This window comes from Prionailurus viverrinus, chromosome A3, assembly GCF_022837055.1.
Source record: "Prionailurus viverrinus isolate Anna chromosome A3, UM_Priviv_1.0, whole genome shotgun sequence".
In the NCBI taxonomy this organism is placed as follows: Eukaryota; Metazoa; Chordata; class Mammalia; order Carnivora; family Felidae; genus Prionailurus; species Prionailurus viverrinus.
Genome location: NC_062563.1, coordinates 42997700 through 43021132, shown reverse-complemented (window position 1 = coordinate 43021132; position 23433 = coordinate 42997700). Strand labels below are relative to the sequence as shown.

General features: G+C 42.6%; 2 protein-coding genes across 9 annotated transcripts in view; one reads left to right on the top strand and one right to left on the bottom strand.

Moving 5' to 3' along the window:
• The window catches only part of DSTN (destrin, actin depolymerizing factor), a 36158-nt gene extending 24363 nt beyond the window's left edge, over positions 1-11795 (bottom strand). The window contains exon 1 of the mRNA XM_047854498.1: positions 11471-11795. Coding sequence (XP_047710454.1) covers positions 11471-11473 — 3 coding nt within the window. The 5' untranslated portion in view covers positions 11474-11795. The remainder of the gene's footprint in view (positions 1-11470) is intronic.
• The window catches only part of BFSP1 (beaded filament structural protein 1), a 72429-nt gene continuing 60742 nt past the window's right edge, over positions 11747-23433 (top strand). For 2 of the 8 annotated variants that reach the window (XM_047854490.1, XM_047854497.1), the window contains exons 1-2: positions 11986-12358; positions 13055-13249. The gene's annotated coding sequence lies outside the window, so the exon portion shown is untranslated. Of the gene's footprint in view, positions 11833-11985; positions 12359-13054; positions 13254-23433 lie in introns of those variants that run through there. The other 6 variants (XM_047854493.1, XM_047854496.1, XM_047854492.1 and 3 more) reach the window with 6 other exon arrangements.

Genomic DNA, 23433 nt, shown 5'->3' with positions numbered 1-23433 from the left:
CTATGCCTACATTTTCTTTTGGGAGTTACACAGCTTTAGCTCTTACATTTACGTCTAGAAGCCACTGTGAGTTAAATGCTGTATATAGTGTGAAGCAGGGATCCAAATTCATTCTTTTACATGTGGATATCCGTTGTGCCAGCACCACTTGTTGAAGACACTATTTCCCCCCGCACTGAATTACTCGGCACTCTTGTCACACTGGGATATGAGAAATAAAGGATATAAAACTGTTACAGATGGACTCCACTGTGTGAGAAAAATCTATATTGACGATCTCTGGATATTCACTTTCTCCCTTACTTCCATTATAGTACTTATTACAATCTGCAATTATCTTATTCATGTGTTTACTTATTCCTTACCTATCTCCCCCATTAGAATGTATACTTCATAGGGACAGGGACTTAGTCTTGTATACTGTTCAATCTCCAAAGCCCACTACAGTACCTGGTTCCTAAAAGGTACCAAACAATTATTTACTGAAATAATGAGGATACATTTAAAAATGATCTGGAAGAAAATGCACCAAATGTTAATACTTTGGTTGGAATTGCCATTACAAGTAAATTTTTAATGTTTTACAATGTACATACATTATTATAATAACCACATATGAAATTAGGTACTCTAAAAATGGAAAATACCTCTGGATCAATTTATTATTCCTCAAAGTTCTAAGAACCTCACTCTTTGCCAAACCATCTTATTTTAGCTTCTTTTCTAGTCCCCAGCACAATGACACCACCAACTACCTAACAGCTCTGGTCTTAAGAGTAAGTTATCCTTGATGTCTTTCTCTTAAGCCACACACCCAAATTATCAGTCGGTCCTGTCAGCTCTAACTCCAAAATATGTATCTAATCTAAGCACTGCTCATTTGCCCACTCCTAACAATTCCAATCCAAGCCACCACCATCAACTGGATGGACAGCAATAGTCTGTTAATTAGTCTTTGTCCCACTTGCACATCTCCACAGGAGTAAACTCTATCTTATGCCACTACTTAACACTTAACACCTCCCCACCACCACACACGCAATAGCTTCCTCGCACAATGAGAATTAAATTCAAATTCCTGACGTTGGTCTGTAAGCTCCTCCTGTTCCAGCTCTCGCCAACAATCCATTTCCTACTTTTCTGTCCCCCTTTTACTGAATTCCAGCTACACAAACCTTTTTTTGTCCTTGGCATGTCAAGTTCGTTCTCTTCTCAAGGCCTTTCTACTTATAGAGTTCCTTCGGCCTGAACTGCTCTTCACATGGTTATTTTTTGCCATGCAAGTCTTAGCTGAAATGTCACCTCCTAAGAGGCCTTCCCTAACAGTCTGGCTAAAAGAAGCCAACTCTTCTAGCACTGCCTATTGATGACACTATTTCCTTCGTACCACTTAACAATTCTCTGACATGATCTTGCCATTTTGTTTTTCTCTCCCAGTCCCCTGCCCCACTAGAAGGTAACTTCTACAAATAGAGGACTTTTTTAGTACTATATCCCTAGTACCTGGATGAGTTTTTAGTCCATAACAAGTTCTCAATTATTTATTGAATAAATGGTTGCTATTCTAAATCTTGAGGGTGAAGAACTGTTTGATTACACATTAATTTCTTTGGGAAAAATACTAAGAGTGGAAGACAAGATATTTTTACATTAAGAATTAAATCACCTGAGACACTACCTCACATCAGTAAGAATGACTAGTATCAAAAAGACCAGGAATAACAAGTGTTGGCAAGGATGTGGAGAAAAGAGAACTCTCAGGCACTTTTGGTGGGAATGCAAATTGGTGCAGCCACTATGGAAAACACTATGGAGGTTCCTCAAAAAGTTAAACATACAGCCCAGTAATTCCACTTCTGGGTATTGACCAAAAGAAAACAAAAACACTAACTTCATTAAAAGATACATACACCTCTACATTTACTGCAACATTATTTACAACAGCCAACATATGGCAACAACTTAAGTATCCATTGATAAATAGATAAAATGATGTATATATACACACACAGAATATTACTCCACTGTACAAAAAAATGAAATCTTGCCATTGACAACAACACAGATGGTCCTACAGGGTATTATGCTAAGTGAAACAAGTCAGGGAAAGACAAATACCATATGATTTCACTCATAGGGGGAATCTAAAAAACAAAGCAAACAAAAACAGACACAGACTCATATACAGAAAACAAACTGGTGGCTGCCAGAGGGGAGGAGGATGGAGATGGGTGAAATAAGGGAAGGTGATTAAGAGGCACAAACTTCCAGTTATAAAATTAAAAAAAAAAAAATTAGTCACAGAGATGTAAAGTACAGCATAGGGAATACAGTCAATAGCTTTGTAGGACAGACAATAACCACTTACAGTGAATATTTCCTAATGCAGATAACTGTCACATCATTATGTTATTATACATGTGAAACTAACATAAATTGTATGTTAACTATACTTCAATTTCTAAAGTCAAGTTACCTGAAAAATAAAATTTAAAAGTAGACCATAAAAAAAAGTTGATCATATATAATCTAAACAAAATTAGTTTTAAAACTTATGAAACAATTGGAAACATATTCTAATGCATTCCCTTCCACCCTTTTCATTGTATCTACAATTGCTGAAGCATGTCATGGTATAATCAGAATATAAAGAAAAAAAGACTGTTAATCTAATTAGGATCTAGGGATGCCTGGGTGGCTCAGTCAGTTGAGCGTCCGACTTCGGCTCATGTCATGATCTCATGGTTCACAGGTTCGAGCCCTGTGTCAGACTCTATGCTGACAGCTCAGAGCCTGGAGCCTGCTTCATGGATTCTGTCTCCCTCTCTCTGCCCCTCCCCTGCTCATGCTCGCTCACTGTCTCTCTCTCTCTCTCAAAAATAAACAAAACATTTAAAAAAATATTTTTAAGTAATAATGAGGATCTAACGTTGTTTAATGTCATTTCATCCAACACTGATAAGCACTTTACTATATACCAGGCACTGCTTTTAAATTACTTATATGCATCACCCAAATGCTGTGATGGTAGGTACTCCCATTTGGAGAAATAATGAAATTGAGGCATAGCATAATCAGTAACTTACCTAAGGTCACAGATAGTAGGTGGCAGAGCCAAGATTCAAAAACCCTAGGTAGCCCCACTCCAAGCCCATGCTCTTAACCGCTTCTCAGTATAGTTTAACAGAAATGATAACAATACCTACCTCACTGGGTTACTATAAAAACTGAGAGAAAGTATAACACAATGCCTGTCACATATTAAATACTTATAAATTTTCTAACACATTATTTCTTGTTCTTTCATTTGTTAGGCTTTCAAGTGCTTTTCTATGGTTCAGGATGCCTCAGTGAGCATCAAATACCATTATTGTTTCATTTTCAAGGGAAGAAAGGGAGCTGGCATTTATTGAGGAATTTCTGTATGCAAGAATTATTTTAAAGGCACTACTCATAATACTTGCCTTATCTCAAAGGATTTTCACTGTAAGACTCAAATTGTAATGCAGTATACAAAGGGGAGGTACTATTCAATTAGTTTAGTACTTAAAACTTAATTTCCAGGGGTACCTGGGTGGCTCAGTTAAGCCTCTGACTTCGGCTCAAGTCATGATTTCACGGTTTGGCAGTTCGAGCCCCATGTCGGGGTCTGTGCTGACAGCTCAGAGCCTGGAGCCTGCTTCAGATTCTGTGTCTCCTTTTCGCTCTGTTCCTACCCTGCTCATGCTGTGCATGTGTGTGTGTGTCTCTCTCTCTCAAAAATAAACTTAAAAAAATTTTAAATAAAGAAAACCTTAATTTCCATTGAATTAAAAAAAAAGTATGTGGGAATAGAAAGTATAAAAAAGAATCCATATCCATGGGAACCTGTCCCTGTCATAATTACAAATGCCCTCTCACTAACTCATGTTCATTCAGGACCATCTGTTGTGGGCCTACTATGAGAAAGGCATCTTGATACTGAAAAAACCTTTTCTTAAGGAGATCAACAGTCTAGTTCTACAAAACATCTTAAGTGCCATAAAAGAAATTCACATGCTATCTTAGCCCTGCTTCTTAGACATGTACAGAAATGCAAAGAAGTAACATAGTATTGATACCCATATTAACTTCCCTTTACAAATTAAATAGGCTAATCCACAAAGTCTGAGGTTTGTCCATTAAGTTAGCCACTACCCACATGTGGTTTAGTGAGTCTGTTAAATGTGACTGGTATGACTGAGGAGATGCATGCTTAAATGATGTTTTATTTTAATTAACTAAAATTTTAAACTGATTACCAATACCATTATACTAGAAAACTTATAAGCATGCATTGAACAACTTAGGTATGTGAATCTACTTTTTCAACTGTAAAATGTATATCTAAATACAGATCAAATGCTTCCAGTGAAAACTGAGTATTTGAATTAAAATGTGCTATACGTGTAAAATATATACTGGATTTCAAATAATTTGTATGAAAAAATAATGTGAAATGTCTCATTTCTTATATTGATTAAATGTTAATATGACATATTGGGTTAAATAAATTTCATTCTTTTTTGTATGTTTTTAATAGGGCTAGTAGAATATTTAAAAGTACACATTAACTTGCATTTTATTTCTATTTAAAAACCCTGGTCTAAAGATTACTTACAACATTCTTAAAACAAGTTTTCAATGATTTGACGATTCCTCAGAGTTCCAGAGCTTCAAAAAACTGACTTAACAGATTGCTTCCTAACAAACTGAAGGAATCTTACCTGTATTTGCCTGCACTTTAGTTTTAGCTCTAGCACTATATGAAAACTCCACCACCGTCAAAAATGCACATGAAACCATTTAAAAATAAACGTTAATTACATTTACAGGTTGGCAGTTTTCTGAAAGCATGCCAATATGCATTTTTCAACAAAAATGTTGAAAAGAGTAAATAAATAGTCTTCCTTTGATGTAATCCCAAAACACACACAAATTAGTTTCAAATATGGGGTTCCTGCTATAGTATGCACTGAAGTTTGTCTTTGAAGTGCTCATCTTATGCCCTGTTGCAACAGAACAAGAGTTCTTTGACACACCTCCCTCATGTTAACAAAAAGCCAAAATCTCAGCTTTTCCTCTGCTTTTTCATATTCCAACTACATATTAAAACCTGAATTTTAGGGGCGACTGGGTGGCTCAGTCAGTTGAGTGACTGACTGGTTCAGGTCATGATCTCATGGTGAGTTCAAACCCCCCATCAGGCTCTGTGCTGACAGCTCAGAGCCTGGCGCCTGCTTCACTTTCTGTCTCCCTCCTTCTCTCTCTGCCCCTCCCCTGCTTGTGCTCACCTACTCTCTCTCAAAAATAAACATTTAAAAAAAAATTTTTAACCTGAACTTTAAACGTGTTAAAAATTTTTTTTTTAATATTTCTTCATTTTTGAGAGAGAGACAGAGCATAAGTGGGGGAGGGACAGAGAGAGAGGGAGACACAGAAGCTGAAGCAGATTCCAAGATCTGAGCAGTGAGCACAGAGCCCAACACGGGACTCGAACCCATGAACTATGAGATCATGACCTGAGCCGAAGTCAGATGCTTAAGTGACCGAGCCACCCAGGTGCTCTGAATCACATTTTTACTTAAATCAATCACCTTTTAAAGATCTACACAAAAACTGGGGCGCCTGGGTGGCGTAGTCGGTTAAGCGTCCGACTTCAGCCAGGTCACGATCTCGCGGTCCATGAGTTCGAGCCCCGCGTCGGGCTCTGTCTGGGCTGATGGCTCCGAGCCTGGAGCCTGTTTCCGATTCTGTGTCTCCCTCTCTCTCTGCCCCTCCCCCGTTCATGCTCTGTCTCTCTCTGTCCAAAAAAAAAAAAAGTTGAAAAAAAAAAAAAGATCTACACAAAAACTGATTCAATTTTAACATTCCAAAGCAAATCACAGAATAGGGTTAACAATACGTAAGCATTACACTATCAGCTACTAGAAGACTTTTAGAGTTACAAATCACTCTAGACTAAAAACTACCCAACTCTATGGGGGATCCTTGTACAGAAGACTCCAAGATGAAATAAGTAACAAGTCTGTCAAAGTATTAGTGAGATGAACCAATCTGATGTTTATTTTGCTATACTTCTCCCAATGTAAACTTTCAAGAAAAATTAACACCAGCACAATTCCAAGTGAAAACTCACTTCCAACATCAAGGAGGCGGGGAAGAAAAACCGTGATTAAAATATTTCTGAAGCGTTAGATGTAAATCTTTGAGTACAAGTTTCACGGACAATGTAGAGAGAATATTATGCTACAAGAGAAGGAAGCTCAAAATACTTAAACGACAATCTTCTATTTATTAGTCTCTCTGGTTTAGATATGCAAATCCCAAGCAGTACAACAAAAAACAGACTAGGCCTAACTACTCAGAGGCCAGAGCCTTGCTGTGTAGAAAAAAGCGACACACACGTGTTAAATCCAGTTTTTTCAATTTCTAGAGCTTTTTCTAATTTCACCCGTGTTCATCTCAAAGATCTTAGTTATCACTAAAAGAAACTAAAGTTACATTAACATAAAAATGATAATGTTTGGAGTCTTCCTAGATAGGAAGTTAAACACCTCTTGATTTAAACCAATTCTATTGGTGGGGTGCCTGGGTGGCGCAGTCGGTTAAGCGTCCGACTTCAGCCAGGTCACGATCTCGCGGTCCGTGAGTTCGAGCCCCGCGTCGGGCTCTGGGCTAATGGCTCAGAGCCTGGAGCCTGTTTCCGGTTCTGTGTCTCCCTCTCTCTCTGCCCCTCCCCCGTTCATGCTCTGTCTCTCTCTGTCCCAAAAATAAATAAACGTTGAAAAAAAAATTAAAAAAAAAAAAAAAACCAATTCTATTGGTGAAATACAGTCAATTATTTGTTTTGTTTTGCTTTTTTTTTTTTTCAACATTTATTTATTTTTGGGACAGAGAGAGACAGAGCATGAACGGGGGGGCAGAGAGAGAGGGAGACACAGAATCGGAAACAGGCTCCAGGCTCGGAGCCATCAGCCCAGAGCCCGACGCGGGGCTCGAACTCACGGACCGCGAGATCGTGACCTGGCTGAAGTCGGACGCTTAACCGACTGCGCCACCCAGGCGCCCCCATTGTTTTGCTTCTTTAATAGACTATTTTTAGGGACATTTTGAGTGCACAGCAACATTGAGTGGCAAGCACAGAGTTTTCCCATATATCCCTAGTGCTTGTTTGGTTTTAACATTTTGGCTGGATGAATTACCCAAGAAAAAGAAAGAGATAAGTATAAAGCAGAGGATGTTAATCACCAGGGCCGCTGGCAAAGATGGAACTCTACCCTGAATCACTTTGCATTCTACCACTACCAGGGCCTGACAATGGCAGGTGACTAGAATTAAGGGTCTTTATTCTGTTACTTAGCAGCTACAGAGGCATGCAAAGAAACGTAGGTGCCATAGAAGGATATTAGTCTTCAATATGCAGTTCTGACATTGACAATCATGTTCTTGTAGATTTTTTTTCCTTAAACGTTTATTTTTGAGAGAGTATGCAAGCGGGGGAGGGGCAGAGAGCAAGGGACAGAGAGAATCCCAAGCAGGCTCTGTGCTGTCAGCGCAGAGCCCAACACAGGGCTCAAACCCACAAACGATGAGATCATGACCTGAGCCGAAATCAAGAGTCAGATGCCTAACTGACTGAGCCACCTAGGGGACCCTTGTGTATTTTCTTTTTGCTAGATTTAATGCTAGGCTCCACAAATAAGCCTAGACGAAGATGTGATGAGTATTTACATAACGTCAGGTTCACCAGAAGGGCATGCATGTAAAAACACTGGCTGCGACAAACATAAAGATATTTTACTACTAATCAGAGAAATGCAGGCTAAAAGAATAAGAAGTCATTTCACACCCATCAGACTGGCAAAGGTTTTAAGTCTCATAACACCAAGTGGTGAAAAGAAATGGAGAAAACAGACAAATGTAGCTAATGGGATGTAAACTAGAACCACCTGTAGTAGAACAAAAAAGGCATACACATACCCTCTAATCCAGGACTTCCACTTCTAGATCTATACTGAGAACACACTCACTGGGGCTACAGAAGTAACATAAAACATGGAAACCGTCTACTGCAAAACTGTTTAAGTAGACAAAAAGAGATAAAAGAATGGAAACTTGAGGAAATGTTCATCAATAGGGAAATGAATAAACATATACAGTCATAAAAACGGAAACTATTCAACAGTTAATATAAAGAACCACAGCTACAGCTAAAACCAAAAATCAACCCCCTCCCCGAAAACTCACCAAGTTTAATTTCTTTTTAAGTTGCGAAAGGATATCTAAACCATAGCACTTACATGAAATTTAAAAATACATCAAAATGATATATATTACTACAGATGCACATATGTATAGCTAAAAGTATGGAAATACCAAGGAGAAAGAAATATATTAATTTCAGCTGACTATGTTAAACTGTACCTGAGCCCTGTGCTCCTGGGAAGCAGAGCAGGTTAAGAAATCCACCCCCATCATTTTGTGTTTGGGGAAGCTGGTAACATAAAGATCCTGCCATTGCTTGCTGAGATTAAGACCTGTCCTCATGGTTCCTCAAGACTCTGTTTTACCTGTCCCAGGTCCTTGTCCTTTTTTTTTTTTTTTTTTTTTTTTTTGAGGCATTCCTCATTAATTAATGGTCTCCTAATTGCAATAGCCTGAAAAAATCATCTCCTTAATTGGCCAGCACATTATGTCTTTGACACAGGAGTGGTTATCTCTGGGGAAGGAAGAGAATGGGTTGGGGAAGGAAGAGAATGGGTTGGGGAAGGAAGAGAATGGGTTGGGGAAGGAAGAGAATGGGTTGGGGAAGAAGATATTTAACTGTAATGGTAACATAGAAACCTGCAATGTGGCAAAAAGTTAATCTTTTCTTTTTTGTACAAAGAGACCGGTTATTATGTGTACTTTCTGCTTAAAATGTTTCAAAATTAATTTGTAAATTATGTTAAACCTTGATGTGGAGTCAAAGAAGGTCACAAGTAAACCCTTTACAGTCTGTTTTTTCATGTCAAATAGGCACACGAACACATGCCCAACCTATTTCATTACACTGCTGTAAGTAAAAGTGTTTTTCCTAATCATCAAGTGGCAGGATACATTTGTAACGTATTCTGAGCCAATTAGCTCAGCTTGTTATAGCAGAGCTCTGACTAGGGCAAGGTTAGATTATCATGTAGACTTTTATTGTTTCAGGGGCAAGACTACACTCCTACTTCCCAGAAAGCTATACAGCTATGCCATAAATGTCATACACCATTGGTTACAAGAGGCACTAGGCAAGTCAACATGTAAGATCTCGATCCACACCCAACAGATAGAACTACTAAGCAGATAACCCTAGGAACTTGACGGTAGACTAGTAAATAAGCTTTGCAAGAGGAAGGTGGCACACCAAGTACACACATCAAAGTTTTGTGTGGTTCCTGTGGAGGATAGGCTTTTTTTTTTTTTTTTTGGCACTGTAAAGTGAGATTCTGAAAACATGAAATCTCATCTTAAAGTGCCCAAGGTGATCTTTTGAGTTGGTTTCAAATTGCTTTTATTTCCAAGTGCTTCCAGAAGGCTTGTGAGTACCAGGAAGTGATTTTGTTAATGCAGAACAAACCCATCAACAGCTAAAATTTAATCTTAACAAACCAAAAAACCTTAGAAACTTGGAACCTCAGTTTCAAATATAGAGGCAAAGTGCTAAAATCTGGGATAATACAAGAACTTCCAATCTTCACAATATGCTCTGTGCTTATAAGGCTAAATACAAGAGTAATCTTTACAAAAGGTCAGTCTATATTTTCTGAACCCTATTTGCAAGCATCCAAACAACAAGAGCTTGTAAGGTCGTCTTGATCTCCCTAAGGCCAACAAGTTTGAAATGTATCTGGAATCCATTCATCTTGATTAATTTTTATTCCTCCTCCTCCCCCAAGAACCAGTAAACAAAATATTTTAATGCATAGAAATATGGAAGGCTTGAACTAAAACTTAAAGCTAAAACACTTGGTCCTGTTTTCAAATAGAAAATAAAATTTGTATTAAAGAAACTCAAAAAAGAATGTCAAATCATAACTTAAAGCAGGCTCCAACCCACTTCAAAGCACTTTTATCAGAGTGGATGGTCTTAAATTTATAATTCAAAGCCCTTAAAGTCTTTTAGTATAAAGTAGTATATACATTTATAATCTTATAGAGGTTTAAAAAAGTCTTAAGGTGCTTCTCCTCTCTAAGCTTACAGATTTAAACCAAAGAAGAACTGAAAACTGAACAATATCAAATTCCTACATCTCCTTACTCATCAAGAAACTACTAGTTAATCTTTTTCTTCCTTGCACTACCCTTAAGTAAAAATTAAGTTATTCAGCAAAAAACATTCTGTATGCAGTAAACTGGTACCAACTGCTCCCAGGCAGACAGATGCAATAACAGTGTAATATTTCTAGCAAAGTCTGGTAAGCCTTTGCCTGCAAATCATTGACCAAAAATGGTAACAGCCAGTGCAGACTAAAGAAAATGACAAAATGTTCTACTCGATCATCCAATTAAGAATACTGTTGTACTGCAAACTAGAGACAGTTTATAGAGGGAAATACGTAAATTAAGCCAAGTGTATGTCCATCACCTAGAATATAAGGGGCATGTTCACTTTTTAGTGACAGGATAATCTGATGGGCTTTTAAAAACCTTTTTCATTCGCTTTTATTAGCATCCCAGCACTATCACTCCTCACACGCTAGGTTCTGGCAGAAACAAACTGTTCACAGGTAAAAGAAAATTTCTAACCATGCATGGAGAGACTAGGTAGGGAAGGGTTAAAAGAGCCACTGCCAAGCTTGACAAGCACTACAAGAGTGCTGCTGGAAGCTGATTGCCAGATACGACAAACAAAGCGGCTGCGAGGCCACCCTGTTCTTAATCATACCAGGGTCATACTCGTGATAATCATTCCGCCCTCTAGGGTTGTTCAATAAAGGCCTTATTTTCTTTAATGAGATGGACAGACCTCAGGGGCCGAAACTCGCACGAGTCACTGACCACCTCGGTGCCCGGCTTTGGGGAAACCTGCGCCAACAAGGCCCAGGCCGGATTCCGACGCCCCCACCCCGGGAAGGCGGACTCCCGGTCGATTTCAGCGAGGGGGTGGCGCTGCTCGACCCTGGCAGGTCGTCCCCAGGCCGGGGCCGGAGGAACCGCGGGGACGAAGCTGCCGGCGGCGGCCTCGCAGCAGCAGCGACCGACGCAGCGGCTAGGAGCCGCCCCGAGGCGCCCCCAGGCGCGCGAGTCCCGGCGGGTCCGCGGGCGGCGAAGCCCGGAGACCCTCCCCCGCCTGGGGACTGCAGCAAGGCCCCGCGTCCCTCCCCGGGCATGGGCGCGCCTGTCGCCCCTCCGCCCCGACCCCGCGGTGCCCCAGCGCCCCGGCTCCGTCAGCCCACGCCTCGGGCTCCCTCCCACTCACCATCTTCGCCGCGGCGGTCGCAGAGACGCTAGAAGGGTAGCCGGTCGGCGCCGAGTCTGCGTACTGTCCTCCTCGCCGCAGAAGGAAGGAGCAACCCAGCAAGCAGCCTACGCTAGGCGCGAGCCTACCAGGGGGTGGGTGCGCGAGCGCGCGCCTCGGACCCAAACGCGGCTGCGCACGCCAAGCGCGGCCCGTCGTTGCTGCGCAACCGGCTAGCCAGGCAGCGCCCCGCCCAGAGGGCGGGCTGAGGATTCCGCCTCACCTTCCGGAGGCTGGGGGACGCGGTCCTGCTCTCACCAGCTCGGCTGCGTGGGGTGGGGCCTTCCTCTTCTACTAGCGACGAGGAGGCCCGGCTCGGGCTGGTACCTGCGGGCGAGGGGAGGGCAAAGGATCAAACGGGGCAGGGGCCCTATCCCCAGCTCTGCGGGCGAGGGAGTGGGGAGGGGGAAGGGTCACGTGGCGCCCCGCCCACTGCGCTGCGGTTGCCCTAACATGGAAGTATCCACCTGGCCAGGTGTGCGCCGCCGCTGGAGGCGGGGCCTGGGAGGACGCGGAAGGAGGAGGAGGAGGAGGAGGGAGGAGAAACGAGGCAGGAGGGAGGGCGAGGTAGAGCGAGGTTGACTGGGGACTGGGGAGAACGACGGTGGGCGGCTTTCCCCGAGCAGCAGTCCAGAGGGAGGACCCGGGGGAGCCGAGGAGCGCGCTGCAGCGCCGAAAACGCGTCCCACATTTTTTTACCTACTTTGGTGCGATTCCCGCCGTCCTCCCCTGATTGGCCCAGCCCGGCACCGTCGGGCCCTCGCGTGAGGGAAAAATCTGCACATTCTTCCCTCTTCCCGAGGTGACTGTGGCCATTCAGAGTGCTCTGTGAGTCACCGCTAATTTCAGGTCTGGAAAAAAACAAGGAGTGATTTGTTTATCTTTGGGAACTGCCCCGGGAAGGAGGCCCGGCGGTCCGCAGGGGTGTGGCTGGGAAACGGCAGAGTTTACTGGGACTATGGCGCCAGCCCCGCCGCTCTGTTTTGGGGGCTTTTAATTTGGGTTTGGGTTTTTTTTTTTTTTTAATGGGTGGTTACATCACAAACACAGTTTTGAGAGAGCCTGAAGGAATCCCAGTGTTTTTCCTGAGGGTGTTTTTGTGGAGAGTAAAGGGAGCAGAAAGAATTTACAACTGGGATGATTACTTTAAGTTTTACTTAATTTAGCCTACGGAGAACATCACGGCCTCTACCAAAATTATTTTAATTCTCCAAATGTGAGGCTTTGGGACAAGACTTTTTTGTTGTTTTTTGTTTTTTCTGGTCACTGTATGAAATCTAGACTGTTGTGTGACTTTTGTTCTGCCCACTCAACGTAGAAACTTATTTCTCATTACCTCGTCCTGTTTTTTGTTGTTGTTCTTTTCCAGAAAAGTTGGGACAATTCTAAGCCTTTACCACCTGATATAAGACTTTTGCAGTCCAGAGCAGTGGCCTCAACTTGAAACAGAACTTGTTAAGGCCAGATTTGTGTTTTCCGTCCCCAGAGTTTCTGAGACTGTATCCGAGTTAAGACTCAATAATTTGCATTTCTCACAATTTCCAGGTGATGCTAATGCGGCTGGTTGGGCACCACGCTTTGAGAAGAACGAACCCACCTATATCACACTGCAGCTGGAACCCTTTGTTTCTCTGCCTGGGACTCAGCAGCCCCTCCACCTGTAAAGTCTTCAAAGAGGAACTCCTGCTGGATGACTGAGTCAGCTAAGCTCTGGGTTTCAGGGCAGATCATGATCTCACGGTTTGTGAGTTTGAACTCTTGCAGAGTCTGCTTGGGATTCTCTCTCTCTCTCTCTCTCTCTCTCTCTCTCTCTCTGCCCCTCCCCTGCTTGTGTTCTCTCTCTCTCAAAATAAATAAATGAACTCTAAAAAAAAAAACAAAAAACAAAAAGAAAACTTCAAAGACTTCCAGTCTAGTCCCAAATAGAATCCTGCTCATTTAAAGATACAAGCCCGCCTCCTCTAGCTTCTCTTCTGCATTTCATCCTCCACACTGCCACTGGTGTTCTATCCAAACATAAGAATCTGATCTTGTCGCTTTCCTGCTTAAAATTTTCCAATACTTCTCAGCAGGTCATTCTGGCCCTTCCTTCTGCCCTTCCTTCAGCCTACCTTTTCTGCCCTGCCTCCCATATCTTCCATAGTGCCCAATTTCCTTCCAGACTGAACTTCTCATTCTAGAACCTTCCTTAACTCTAACTGCCATAATTATTGACCTGTTTCTCAGACTGGAATGTTTCTATTACCCTTCCATCCTGAAAACCTCTGACCACTTCCCCAGGGATCATTAGTGGTTTCTTCTTTAATCCCACATTTCATCACTTCTCAAATCATTAATAAGCATCCAGATCACCTGAGGATCTTGTTAAAATGCAAATTCAGGGGTTTAGGGGGTGAGGTCTCAGATGCCCCCAGGTGATTCAGATGCTTCTGGTCCTCAACCCATACTTTGAGTAGTGAGGTCTTATGGTTTTTCCCTAATGTTTGTTAATGTCGATCTGTCATTGTTTATATAAATTTGCCACCACCACCAGTTTAGACTGAGTTCTTTGAGGACAGGGACTGTTTAGGATGTACCTTATATGGATTGGCATCATCCCTGATCTCTAATAGGTGTTGAATACACGTTTGTTCAGTATTTGAACCAATATCTAAAAATGTTTTACAATTCATCAGGCAAACTTCTATGTTGGTTCATTATAACCTAAGATGAGCCCCCATTTTTAAGAGTCCCTTAAACTTTAACCTCTGCCTTTACACATAGATTTTCTGGGTCTTTCTATTCTTCCTCATACCACAGAGGAAAACATTTTGACATAAAGCCCCTCCTGAAATACGGATGTATTCCATTGCAAAATTAGAAAACATTTTTCATACTTAATCTGAGCGTATACATATAAGCATTTTCATTTAAAAGCAATAATATGGCAGGAAGAATAAAGTATACATTAACGAAGAGCTTAGAGATGTATGTTAATAGACTGGAAAAAGTTTTGTTTATTTTCAGGTGGACACAACCCTGTCCATAAACAGTATAGGAAAACTAGTTTCTACCCTGCGTCCCTACAAATTCACCTGTTCTCTCTCCCCTTGGGCACCCCCAACTGTCCATTCTATAGTCTCTCCTGTAGTCCCCTCCTCTGAAGAAAAGTCACTAATTCTTATCTTTGTTCTTCTCTAGGTAAGATGTTTTTTCCCTCTTCTTTTAGAATTTTTTTTTTTTAATCCTCGATTTTCTATAATTTGAAAATGATAGACCTAGGTGTAGTGTTTTGTTCTGTTCTGTGTTTATCCCTCTTGGTGTTCTTTGAGTTTTCTGGGTCTGTGGTTTGGTATCTGACAATAATTTGGTTAAATTCTCAGTAATAGTTTCAAATATTTCTTCTGTTCCTTTCTTCTAGTATTACCATTTCGTGTATGTTACACCTTTTGTAGTTGTCCTACATTGGTTGGGTAGTCTGGGTTTTTTTCAGTCTTCATTGTCTTTGCTTTTTGCTTTTGAGGTTTCTGTTGACATATCCTCTAGTTCAGAGATTCCTTTCTCCTCTGTGCCCGATCTACTAATAAGCACATCAAAGGCATTCTTCATTTCTGTGGGTCTTGTTTTTTAGTATGCTTTCCAATTTTTTCTTGATAACTGGACATGATGCATTGGGTGAAAGGAACAGCAGTAATTAGGCCTTTAGTGATGTGGTGAGGTTGGGGTGAGGGGAAGACCATTCTATAGTCCTGTGATTTGGTCTCATTTTTACTGAATCTGCCTCTCGACTGTGAACTTCACAAGTGTTTCTCTGAAACAGGCTGCACCCTGCCCCCCACCCCCCACCGCCACCGCCGTCCTTTCCTCCCCAACTTCTGCCCTTCAGTGGGACAGCGTATAGCTGGAGTAGGCTGGAGGTGAGGGTCTTCTTTCCCCAGATCAGGTAGGTTCTGGTAACTAGTTTCCCCTCAGAGCAGGCCTTGTTAGGACTGAGGCATCTGGTGTATTTCAGAATGGTTCCTTTTCCCCTCCTGCCTTCAGTAGGGGATTTTTCTTTGTCATTTACTGTGGGAACCTGGTAGAGCTTCAGGAGGTGAAACAGATGTTGGGGGTGGGGAGTTCCCTGTGACTGAGTCTCCCCAGAGTTTCTGTCAGACTTGTCCACATTGAGCCTCCAGCAATTTGTCAGTTACGGCTCAGGTTTTCTTACCCTGCACTGATTCCCAAGGTGGTTTCTACTTGAGTCTCTGCTTTAGGAAGCCATAACTCCCTGTATTTGCCTGTCTTATCTACAGTTTTGGGCACAGCAGTCTGCCCTGTGTATTCCTCTCTCCTATGGATCCAAGAAGAGTTGTCTGTTCAGCTTTTTATTTATTGTTAGGACAGAGTAGCAACTTCCAAACACCTTACAGGCAGACCAGGGAAACCTGAAGTCTGCCCCTTTCCTTTTAAAGAAGCTTCCCAGAAGTACCAGGCAGGGCTTCTACTTTCATCTCATTGACCAGAATGTAGTGTATGGCTGCCAGGGGCACTGGGAAATGTGGTCTGTTCTCTGAGCAGCAATGTGTTCAGCTAAGAAATTGGGATTCCTATACCTAGACAGGAGGAGAAAAAGGGTACTGGGAGATAACCAGCAGTAACTACCATGGCTAGATACTATTACTCCATTTTACAGGTGAGGTAAGGTGAAGAAATGTTCCTTAGGAATCCAGAGGAATTAGTGATCTGCTCCCAAGCCCATGACCTTTACTGTCAGGCCACGTGACACATCAGTGGTGCTGAACAAAAGACCTGAGCTACCTCTTATTGCTTCCTTAACACTACAGCGGGGGGTTATACAAAATGAAGCAAATGGAAGCTGTAGAAAATACATTCTGGACATTCCTTTATTGTAGCCGGGTCCTCTTGGATCGACTGCCCCAAGGGCCTAGACATCTATTTTAGGAAAGAACTAAATATATTTAAGTATATTCATGGGAACAGCACAGTACTACATGGTAACACTTGATTTCTGTGTTAGTCTTCATGGTAAAGTAAAAGTTATATGCTTTTTTTTATAACAACATTTTATAACATTATAAACAATACCGATACGTGTTTTTCAGTTACTGGCGTACTACTTGAATGAAACCATGAGAAATTGGAGTGGAAAGTGGCACAACACTCCTGACCAATGGTTATTACCCCTCTTGGGTCTTCTGTTCCCTTTCAAGTTCTGGTGAAAAGTATAGACCCTTTCTCTAGAAAAATAGATACTTGCTCCTACTCACAAAGCTTGGCTTACATTTTCAGGGAGCTTGTGGCCTGTCCTGAAGCCCATCCCTTAAACTACATATTTCAGGAAAGGTTTGGGGGGAAATTCTAAAAAGGAAACCTGAGGTAGGGGTGACTGAACAGTCCTACAGTTCCTCCTCCACTGGGTTGCTATCACTCTGGTTATGAGTGCAGCATGACTCTTTCCAGACCCTTACAATACAGAGAATTTAGAAAAACACAGATGGCCTCCGAAATGCACGTAGGACTGCAGCTTGTTTTTGTTTGCTCACTCATTCAGCAGTGTATCTTTGGGATCTATCCTTACTGTCTTCCCATTTTCTAGAAGTAATGGTGCACTCTACAGTTCTGATTGGGTTGCTATACTTCTGAAGAAAGAAAAGCCACAAAGCATTCAGAAAGGGACAAATAAAGGCATCTGGAATCCGGTATTTGATTTAAGGATAGACAAAATGACTTCAAACTCTCCAGAATATAAAGAAGCTCAAGGGTTGAATGTGACCACAAGTTAAATCATGAAGGGTAGGAATGAAGTAAATAGAAAATCTCAGCAAATTATAAAAATAAGAAGGCATCTCTTAAAAGCTCAGTGTGTACTTTCAGAAAAAATAGGCAGTTTTACATGGGTAAGGACAGGAGGCAGGTTGGGAGATGGAGGGAAAGGAAGACCTGACAGGCAGTAACAGACTGGTAGTGGTGAGCTTTCCAGTTGGGACCCATTTTTCCCCCACCCTGTTATTTTCTGCAGACCTCTGCCTCTCTCATGACTACCAGAGAGCTAGAAAACCTCATTACCAGTGAAGTGCCCACTGCCAAGGCTGCTGGGTAATGTCAAGGCAGCACTAGAGCACCACAGAGCCCTGTGGGGGTATGGAGATGACACCAACACATGCAAACGGGTTGTCCAAGCTTGGAAATTTCCCTCATCCCCCTTTTACCTCCCCTGCCTCTGGGGACTAAATAGTTCTATCCTGCTAAGGAGAGAGTATACTCGGAAGTCATCTGGAAGGGCGGGGCCTCCTGGTTGAGGTTTGGGGGGCGCCCAGTTTGCAACCTCAGAGGTTCCCCAGCTTGGTGCATCTCTACCCATCTTCCCCCAGACTCTCCAGGAGTGGTACCCGTCCTCAACCCCTGCCCCAGGTATTCTATACAAACCCAGCCAGATGAAAACCCTAAGGACATATGTATGAGTCCACAGGTAAAGTTAATGAGATGGAGGAGGAATCCTAGCATTATGAAAAAGGCAACAAACTGAACAATTTCAAGCAAAAGAAGAAATAGGACAAGAAATTAAAATGAGCATAGTAAGTATTCTCAGATAAGGAAAGATACCGGGAGACCAAAAGCAAGAACAAGCAGTTATGGTAAAAAATGCAGACGTTAGGAATATTCTTGAACTGGAAGATTCAATAGAGGGGCTGGACGATGGACTGGATATATGTAAATAACAAAGATGTGAGTCAGAAGATGAGGTCAAGTAATTCACTGTCTCAGAATGCATCAAGAGAGGATAAAGAAGATGCAAAGAACAAGAGAAGAATTTCAGAGACCTGGAAGATAGAGGAAAAGGACGAGTATCTATCTGTATATAGGAATCCCAGAATGGTGAAATCAGCAAACTAGGGAAGAAAATACTTGGAAATACTTTAGTTCTGCTACATTTTAAAAGTTAATTCTTGAATCCATCATTTCCACATGTATGTTTTGGGCCTATGATGTGCCAGCTCTTCAGAGCCATGAATAAGACAGATAAGGCTCCTGTGCAGTCCTGAAGCTTAAATCCTAGTCAGCTCCAGGCAAACAATGAACAACCAATCAAAGAAGTACTTCAGTGACCGTAAAACTGGGTGATGTGACAGGGTAACTGGGGGCGGGAAGGGCACGCTTAAATCAATGCTCAGAGAAGTCTCATCCAAAGAAACAGAATTTAAGCTGAGGCTTAAATGCCGAGAAGGACTCAATTGTGTGAAGATAGTGGGGAACATCCCAGGCAGATGGGCTGAGGTCAGCGTGTTCTAAAAACAGAAGGAAGACAGTGTGGCTGGAGCCTGGAGGGCCAGGGTGGGTGGACCCAAATGAGACTGAAAGTGTAACTATAATTACCAGATGATGTAGGACCGTGCAGACGATGGTAAAGAGATCAGGGTGGATAAATGAAAGGACTGAATTATTGCCCCTGTATAAAGCAATGTATTTATATTATTTTCAATTACATTAGGCTGTACCTAAGAAACAGACAAAATTCAACTATCTTTGACCTACAAAAGCAGGAGTGTTTTTTTTTCTTTTTAGTAGGATGCACACCCAATGTGGGGCTTGAACTCATGATGCTGAGATCAAGAGTCACATGCTCTGAGCCAGCCAGGTGCCCCCAAAAAGTAGGACATTCTCGTGGTTCAATCTAATATACATCAATTAGTAGGAGTCCAAGCAGCCTGGCATTTTTAAAAGATGTTTGCATCATCCTATCATTACCACCTGAATTTCTTGTAGGAAAAAGAGGAGGTAAGTGTTAAAAAAAAAAAAAAAAAAGTTTGTATTTGGGGTCAAAGCAATTGTCTTATTTACATTCACAACAGGATGCTACTTTGAAATCTTTTCAGTTAGATTTGACATGTTTACTGGGTCCTACTGGGTGCCAGCTGTGGCCATGTTAGCTACCAGGAATACATGGGCCCTGCCACAAGGAGATCATGAGTGAAAACAGATTGATGCCAAGATAAACTTGGCCCAGGTTCCAGTGGGAATTCTCAGGATCCTACTGATGGGGCAGATCAAACCAGGGAGGTGTGACCAAATCTTAAGGAGTGGGGCATCCGGAGAGGAAGGAAGTGAGCATTTGTTACCAACATGACTTCTCACTTAGGTTGGTGAATACAAATATGGAAGAGATGGCTAGGGGGCTGACTCAGAGGCTGATGATTGGGGGAAGAAAACACCTAATGTTCTTACCCAAAAATTAGATTCCATGGACCAAGGTACCTAGAAAGATACAGATGTAGGGATTTTTGTTTGCCGCTTTTGTTTCTTGCTTTGGAAGAGGGGATGGTTATATTTTATACCCAGTTTTCCCTTCTGGGGGTGTGAGGCAGAATGTGAAATGGTGCTTCAGCCAAAGAACCCCAGCTCTGCCTAGTGAGGAAATTTGGAGCATATTCAAGAACAGCTCTGCTAGAAACAGCTGAGGGACAATGGCCGTGATGCGAAATTGGAGTGCCTTTTCGTATAACTTTTGCCTTTATCACTACAACTCTGGTATTTCTATCACCAGGCTCCCAAGAAGGTGTTTTATACCATTGGCACAAGTTCTGGTCTTGACTGGCTGTGTGACCTCTTAGGAGGTACACTTCTCTGGACCTCCTTATCCTCGCTTGCAAACTGAAGGTGTTAGGTTAACCCCTTTGGTTCTAAAGTGTAATGCCTGCACAATACAGAAAATTTCTTGAGTATCTAGGGCCATATTAGCAATTTGTGGAGTATCCTAGTAATACTAAAGCAGACCTCTGAATTTTGATTTTTTTTTTTTTTTATTTACGTTTATTTATTTTTGGGACAGAGAGAGACAGATCATGAATGGGGGAGGGGCAGAGAGAGAGGGAGACACAGAGTCGGAAACAGGCTCCAGGCTCCGAGCCATCAGCCCAGAGCCGGACACGGGGCTCGAACTCACGGACCGCGAGATCGTGACCTGGCTGAAGTCGGACGCTTAACCAACTGCGCCACCCAGGCGCCCCTGAATTTTGATTTATAAACTCTAGGCCTTGTGCTCTTGATACAAGGCCTGTTTTTACAGCAAAATCACTAAGTTGCTATAACTGTCCAGGTTGTGGACTCCTAGCGGGTCCCCATCTGGGGAAAAGAAGCTGATTGGCACAAAAGGGGCAAGCAGCACTAATGAAACACACTCTTATATGTAACTAAGGGCCACACATCACATCTTACAGTATTTTTCCCCCCTTCGGTCGGTGTAAATTCAGGCCCCCTTGCAAGATGTTCCACATTGGAGGTGGAAGGAATCACTTGCTCATTTGTATTCTCGCTCCAATGGAAAAACTTTCCTCCCACCCCTTGAGCCAGTGAGTCACTTCCGCCCTTGAAACCTCTACAGCTTCCTTTCCTTTCTGGCCCTGGCCTGGCCATTTGGAGAGGGGCCGGGCTGTCGGGCCGGAAGGTGTTCAGGCAGGAGGCAGCACACCTTGAATGGCTTTGAAATCTCAGGAGGATCCTCCCCATAGGAGAAAATATCTGTGTGGTCTGACAAATGCTGGGTGTTGGATTCCAGATTCCGTGTTTTCCCTTTTATCTTAAAAACTCTAGGAAAGAAACTCCCATAGAAGGTAGTGCCTACCGCAGGTTTATTTTATGACTCATGGAAATTTCTTAAATGATAAATATTGGCTCAGCTATAGCCTGACATAAGAAACACTCAACTAGACCAGAGTCTATGGTTACAAGAAACAAGAAGAACATGTTCAACAAATAAACTGTGACTCTGTGTCCAAGCTTTCAGAGGAAAAAAAGCAGAAAGTATTGCCTGGATTCCATGAGGTGGCTTGGCAAGCCACAATTTCATTTGTTTTTCTGGAGGACAAACTTTCCCAAGATGGTTGCAGTATCATCCTGGCCAGGAAACCGTTTCATATGCCTTTGGTTTTCTACTTTTTTTAGTCCAGCCTCCTTTTGGCTAATATAATGAAAATGCTTCACCAACCATAAAAATTAATGAGGGTGAAGGAGGAAATATTTTCCCCTCAGAAAAAAAAAAAAAAAGGAAAATAAATATTTTCTTTCCTGAGTAAAACTCCCTCTATCTCTGTGCGTACACAAAGCTAGTCATTCTGCATAGATGTTAACAACCCAGACTATCAACTTGTTTCAAAGAAAATTCAGAAATTATGAGCCTTGGGGTGCCTGGGTGGCTCAGTCAGTTGAGCGTCCGACTTGGGCTCAGGTCGTGATCTCACGGTTCTTGGGTTCAAGCCCTGCGTCGGGCTCTGTGCTGACAGCTCAGAGCCTGGAGCCTGCTTCGAATTCTGGGTCTCCCTCTCTGTTTGTTCCTCCCCTACTCACATGTGTCTCTCTTTCTCTCGAAAATAAATAAAAGATTTAAAAAATTAAATAAATAAATAATGAGCCTTAAATATGGCTCCTCCTGAGTAGGTTTTATTTCTCACAAAACGAAGTCAGCATTACCTTCCCATCAGCTGGTTTTATCTTCTAAAGAAAATGTGAATAGTAATATCCATACCCAATGAAAAGGCTAGCATCACAACTTATCAAACCTAGTACTGAGTAGCTTGAATCTACCTTTTGTGAGCAGGTTTATCCTGTATAACTGTTGTAGGTTTGTTAACAGAGCAGCATTACTTGTAATGTTCTTTTTTTTTTTTAATTTTTAAAAATTTTTTAACATTTATTTATTATTGAGAGACAGACAGAACATGAGCATGGGAGGGGCAGAGACAGGAGGAGACACAGAATCTGAAGCAGGCTCCAAGCTCTGAGCTGTCAGCACAGAGTCCAACGCGGGGCTCAAACTCACAAACTGCAAGATCATGACCTGAGCCGAAGTCGGACACTTAACCAACTGAGCCACCCAGGTGCCCCATTTTTCTTTTTAAGTTTATTTATTTATTTAGGAGAGCAGGGAAGAGGCAGAGGAAGGAGGAGAGAGAAAATCTTAAGCAGGCTCCGTGCCCAGCTCAGAGCCCCACTTGGGGCCCCATCTCACAACCATGAGAACATGACCTGAACTTAAACCAAAGTCAGATGCTTAACCAACCAACCAAGCCACCCAGGCACCCCTACTTGTAATGTTCTTTAGAATCGGCTATCCCAACACACACACACACACACACACACACACACACACACACACACACACACTTTATAGAAGACTGGAGTCACGATAAATACATGGTGAGGAGGATTAATAAATAAAGTGAGAAAAGACTTAGGCCATAATTCCATGCTTCAAATAGAGCAGCCAAGGAGATTGGGTCCCAAGCCAGGGCCCTGGGAGGAGGAAGAACCAAATATGAAAAGGTGTTTTTAGTAAATCTGCCAGGCCATGCTGATAACTCTCCTAAAACCAGTCACAGGCATTCATACCTCCCTTGGGGAAGAGGAGACCATATTGGGATAGCCGTGGACACCCAGAGCTAAGACTCTAGAGCACATTGCAGAGGACATTGGATGGCAGAGAAACCGCTGAAGGCCATTTCATAGGCTCTTGTAGAAACCACCATGAGGTAGGAGAGTAACAAGGTGGCCGGCGTGATCTGGAACCCGAGTGCAATGGGAAGGGGTATGCAACAAGACACTGCATCCGACTGCCCTTTGCCCCAGCCGCTGAGAAACTTATCTCAAGTTTCTCCAGAGAGAGAAACTGCGAGAGCCAGATTAATCAGGGAGATGCACCATGGGGCCTGGTGTCAATACTGAGGAAACGGGACTTCCCCTCTGGAAAGCCATGGCCCTATGTATTTTTCCTCCCTTTGCTTCTCTGCTCATCTTATATTAATAAGCCTTGCAACCTGATGGGAAGGGAGCTTTCCCCACTGGAGAGGCTGTGGCAGGAGTGTCTCTGCAGGTAGTCAAGGTGATGCTGGCAGCCACAGAGGCAGCAGTTGTGGGGAAGGCTCGGCAAGATCACCTTGCTTGCTGCCGAG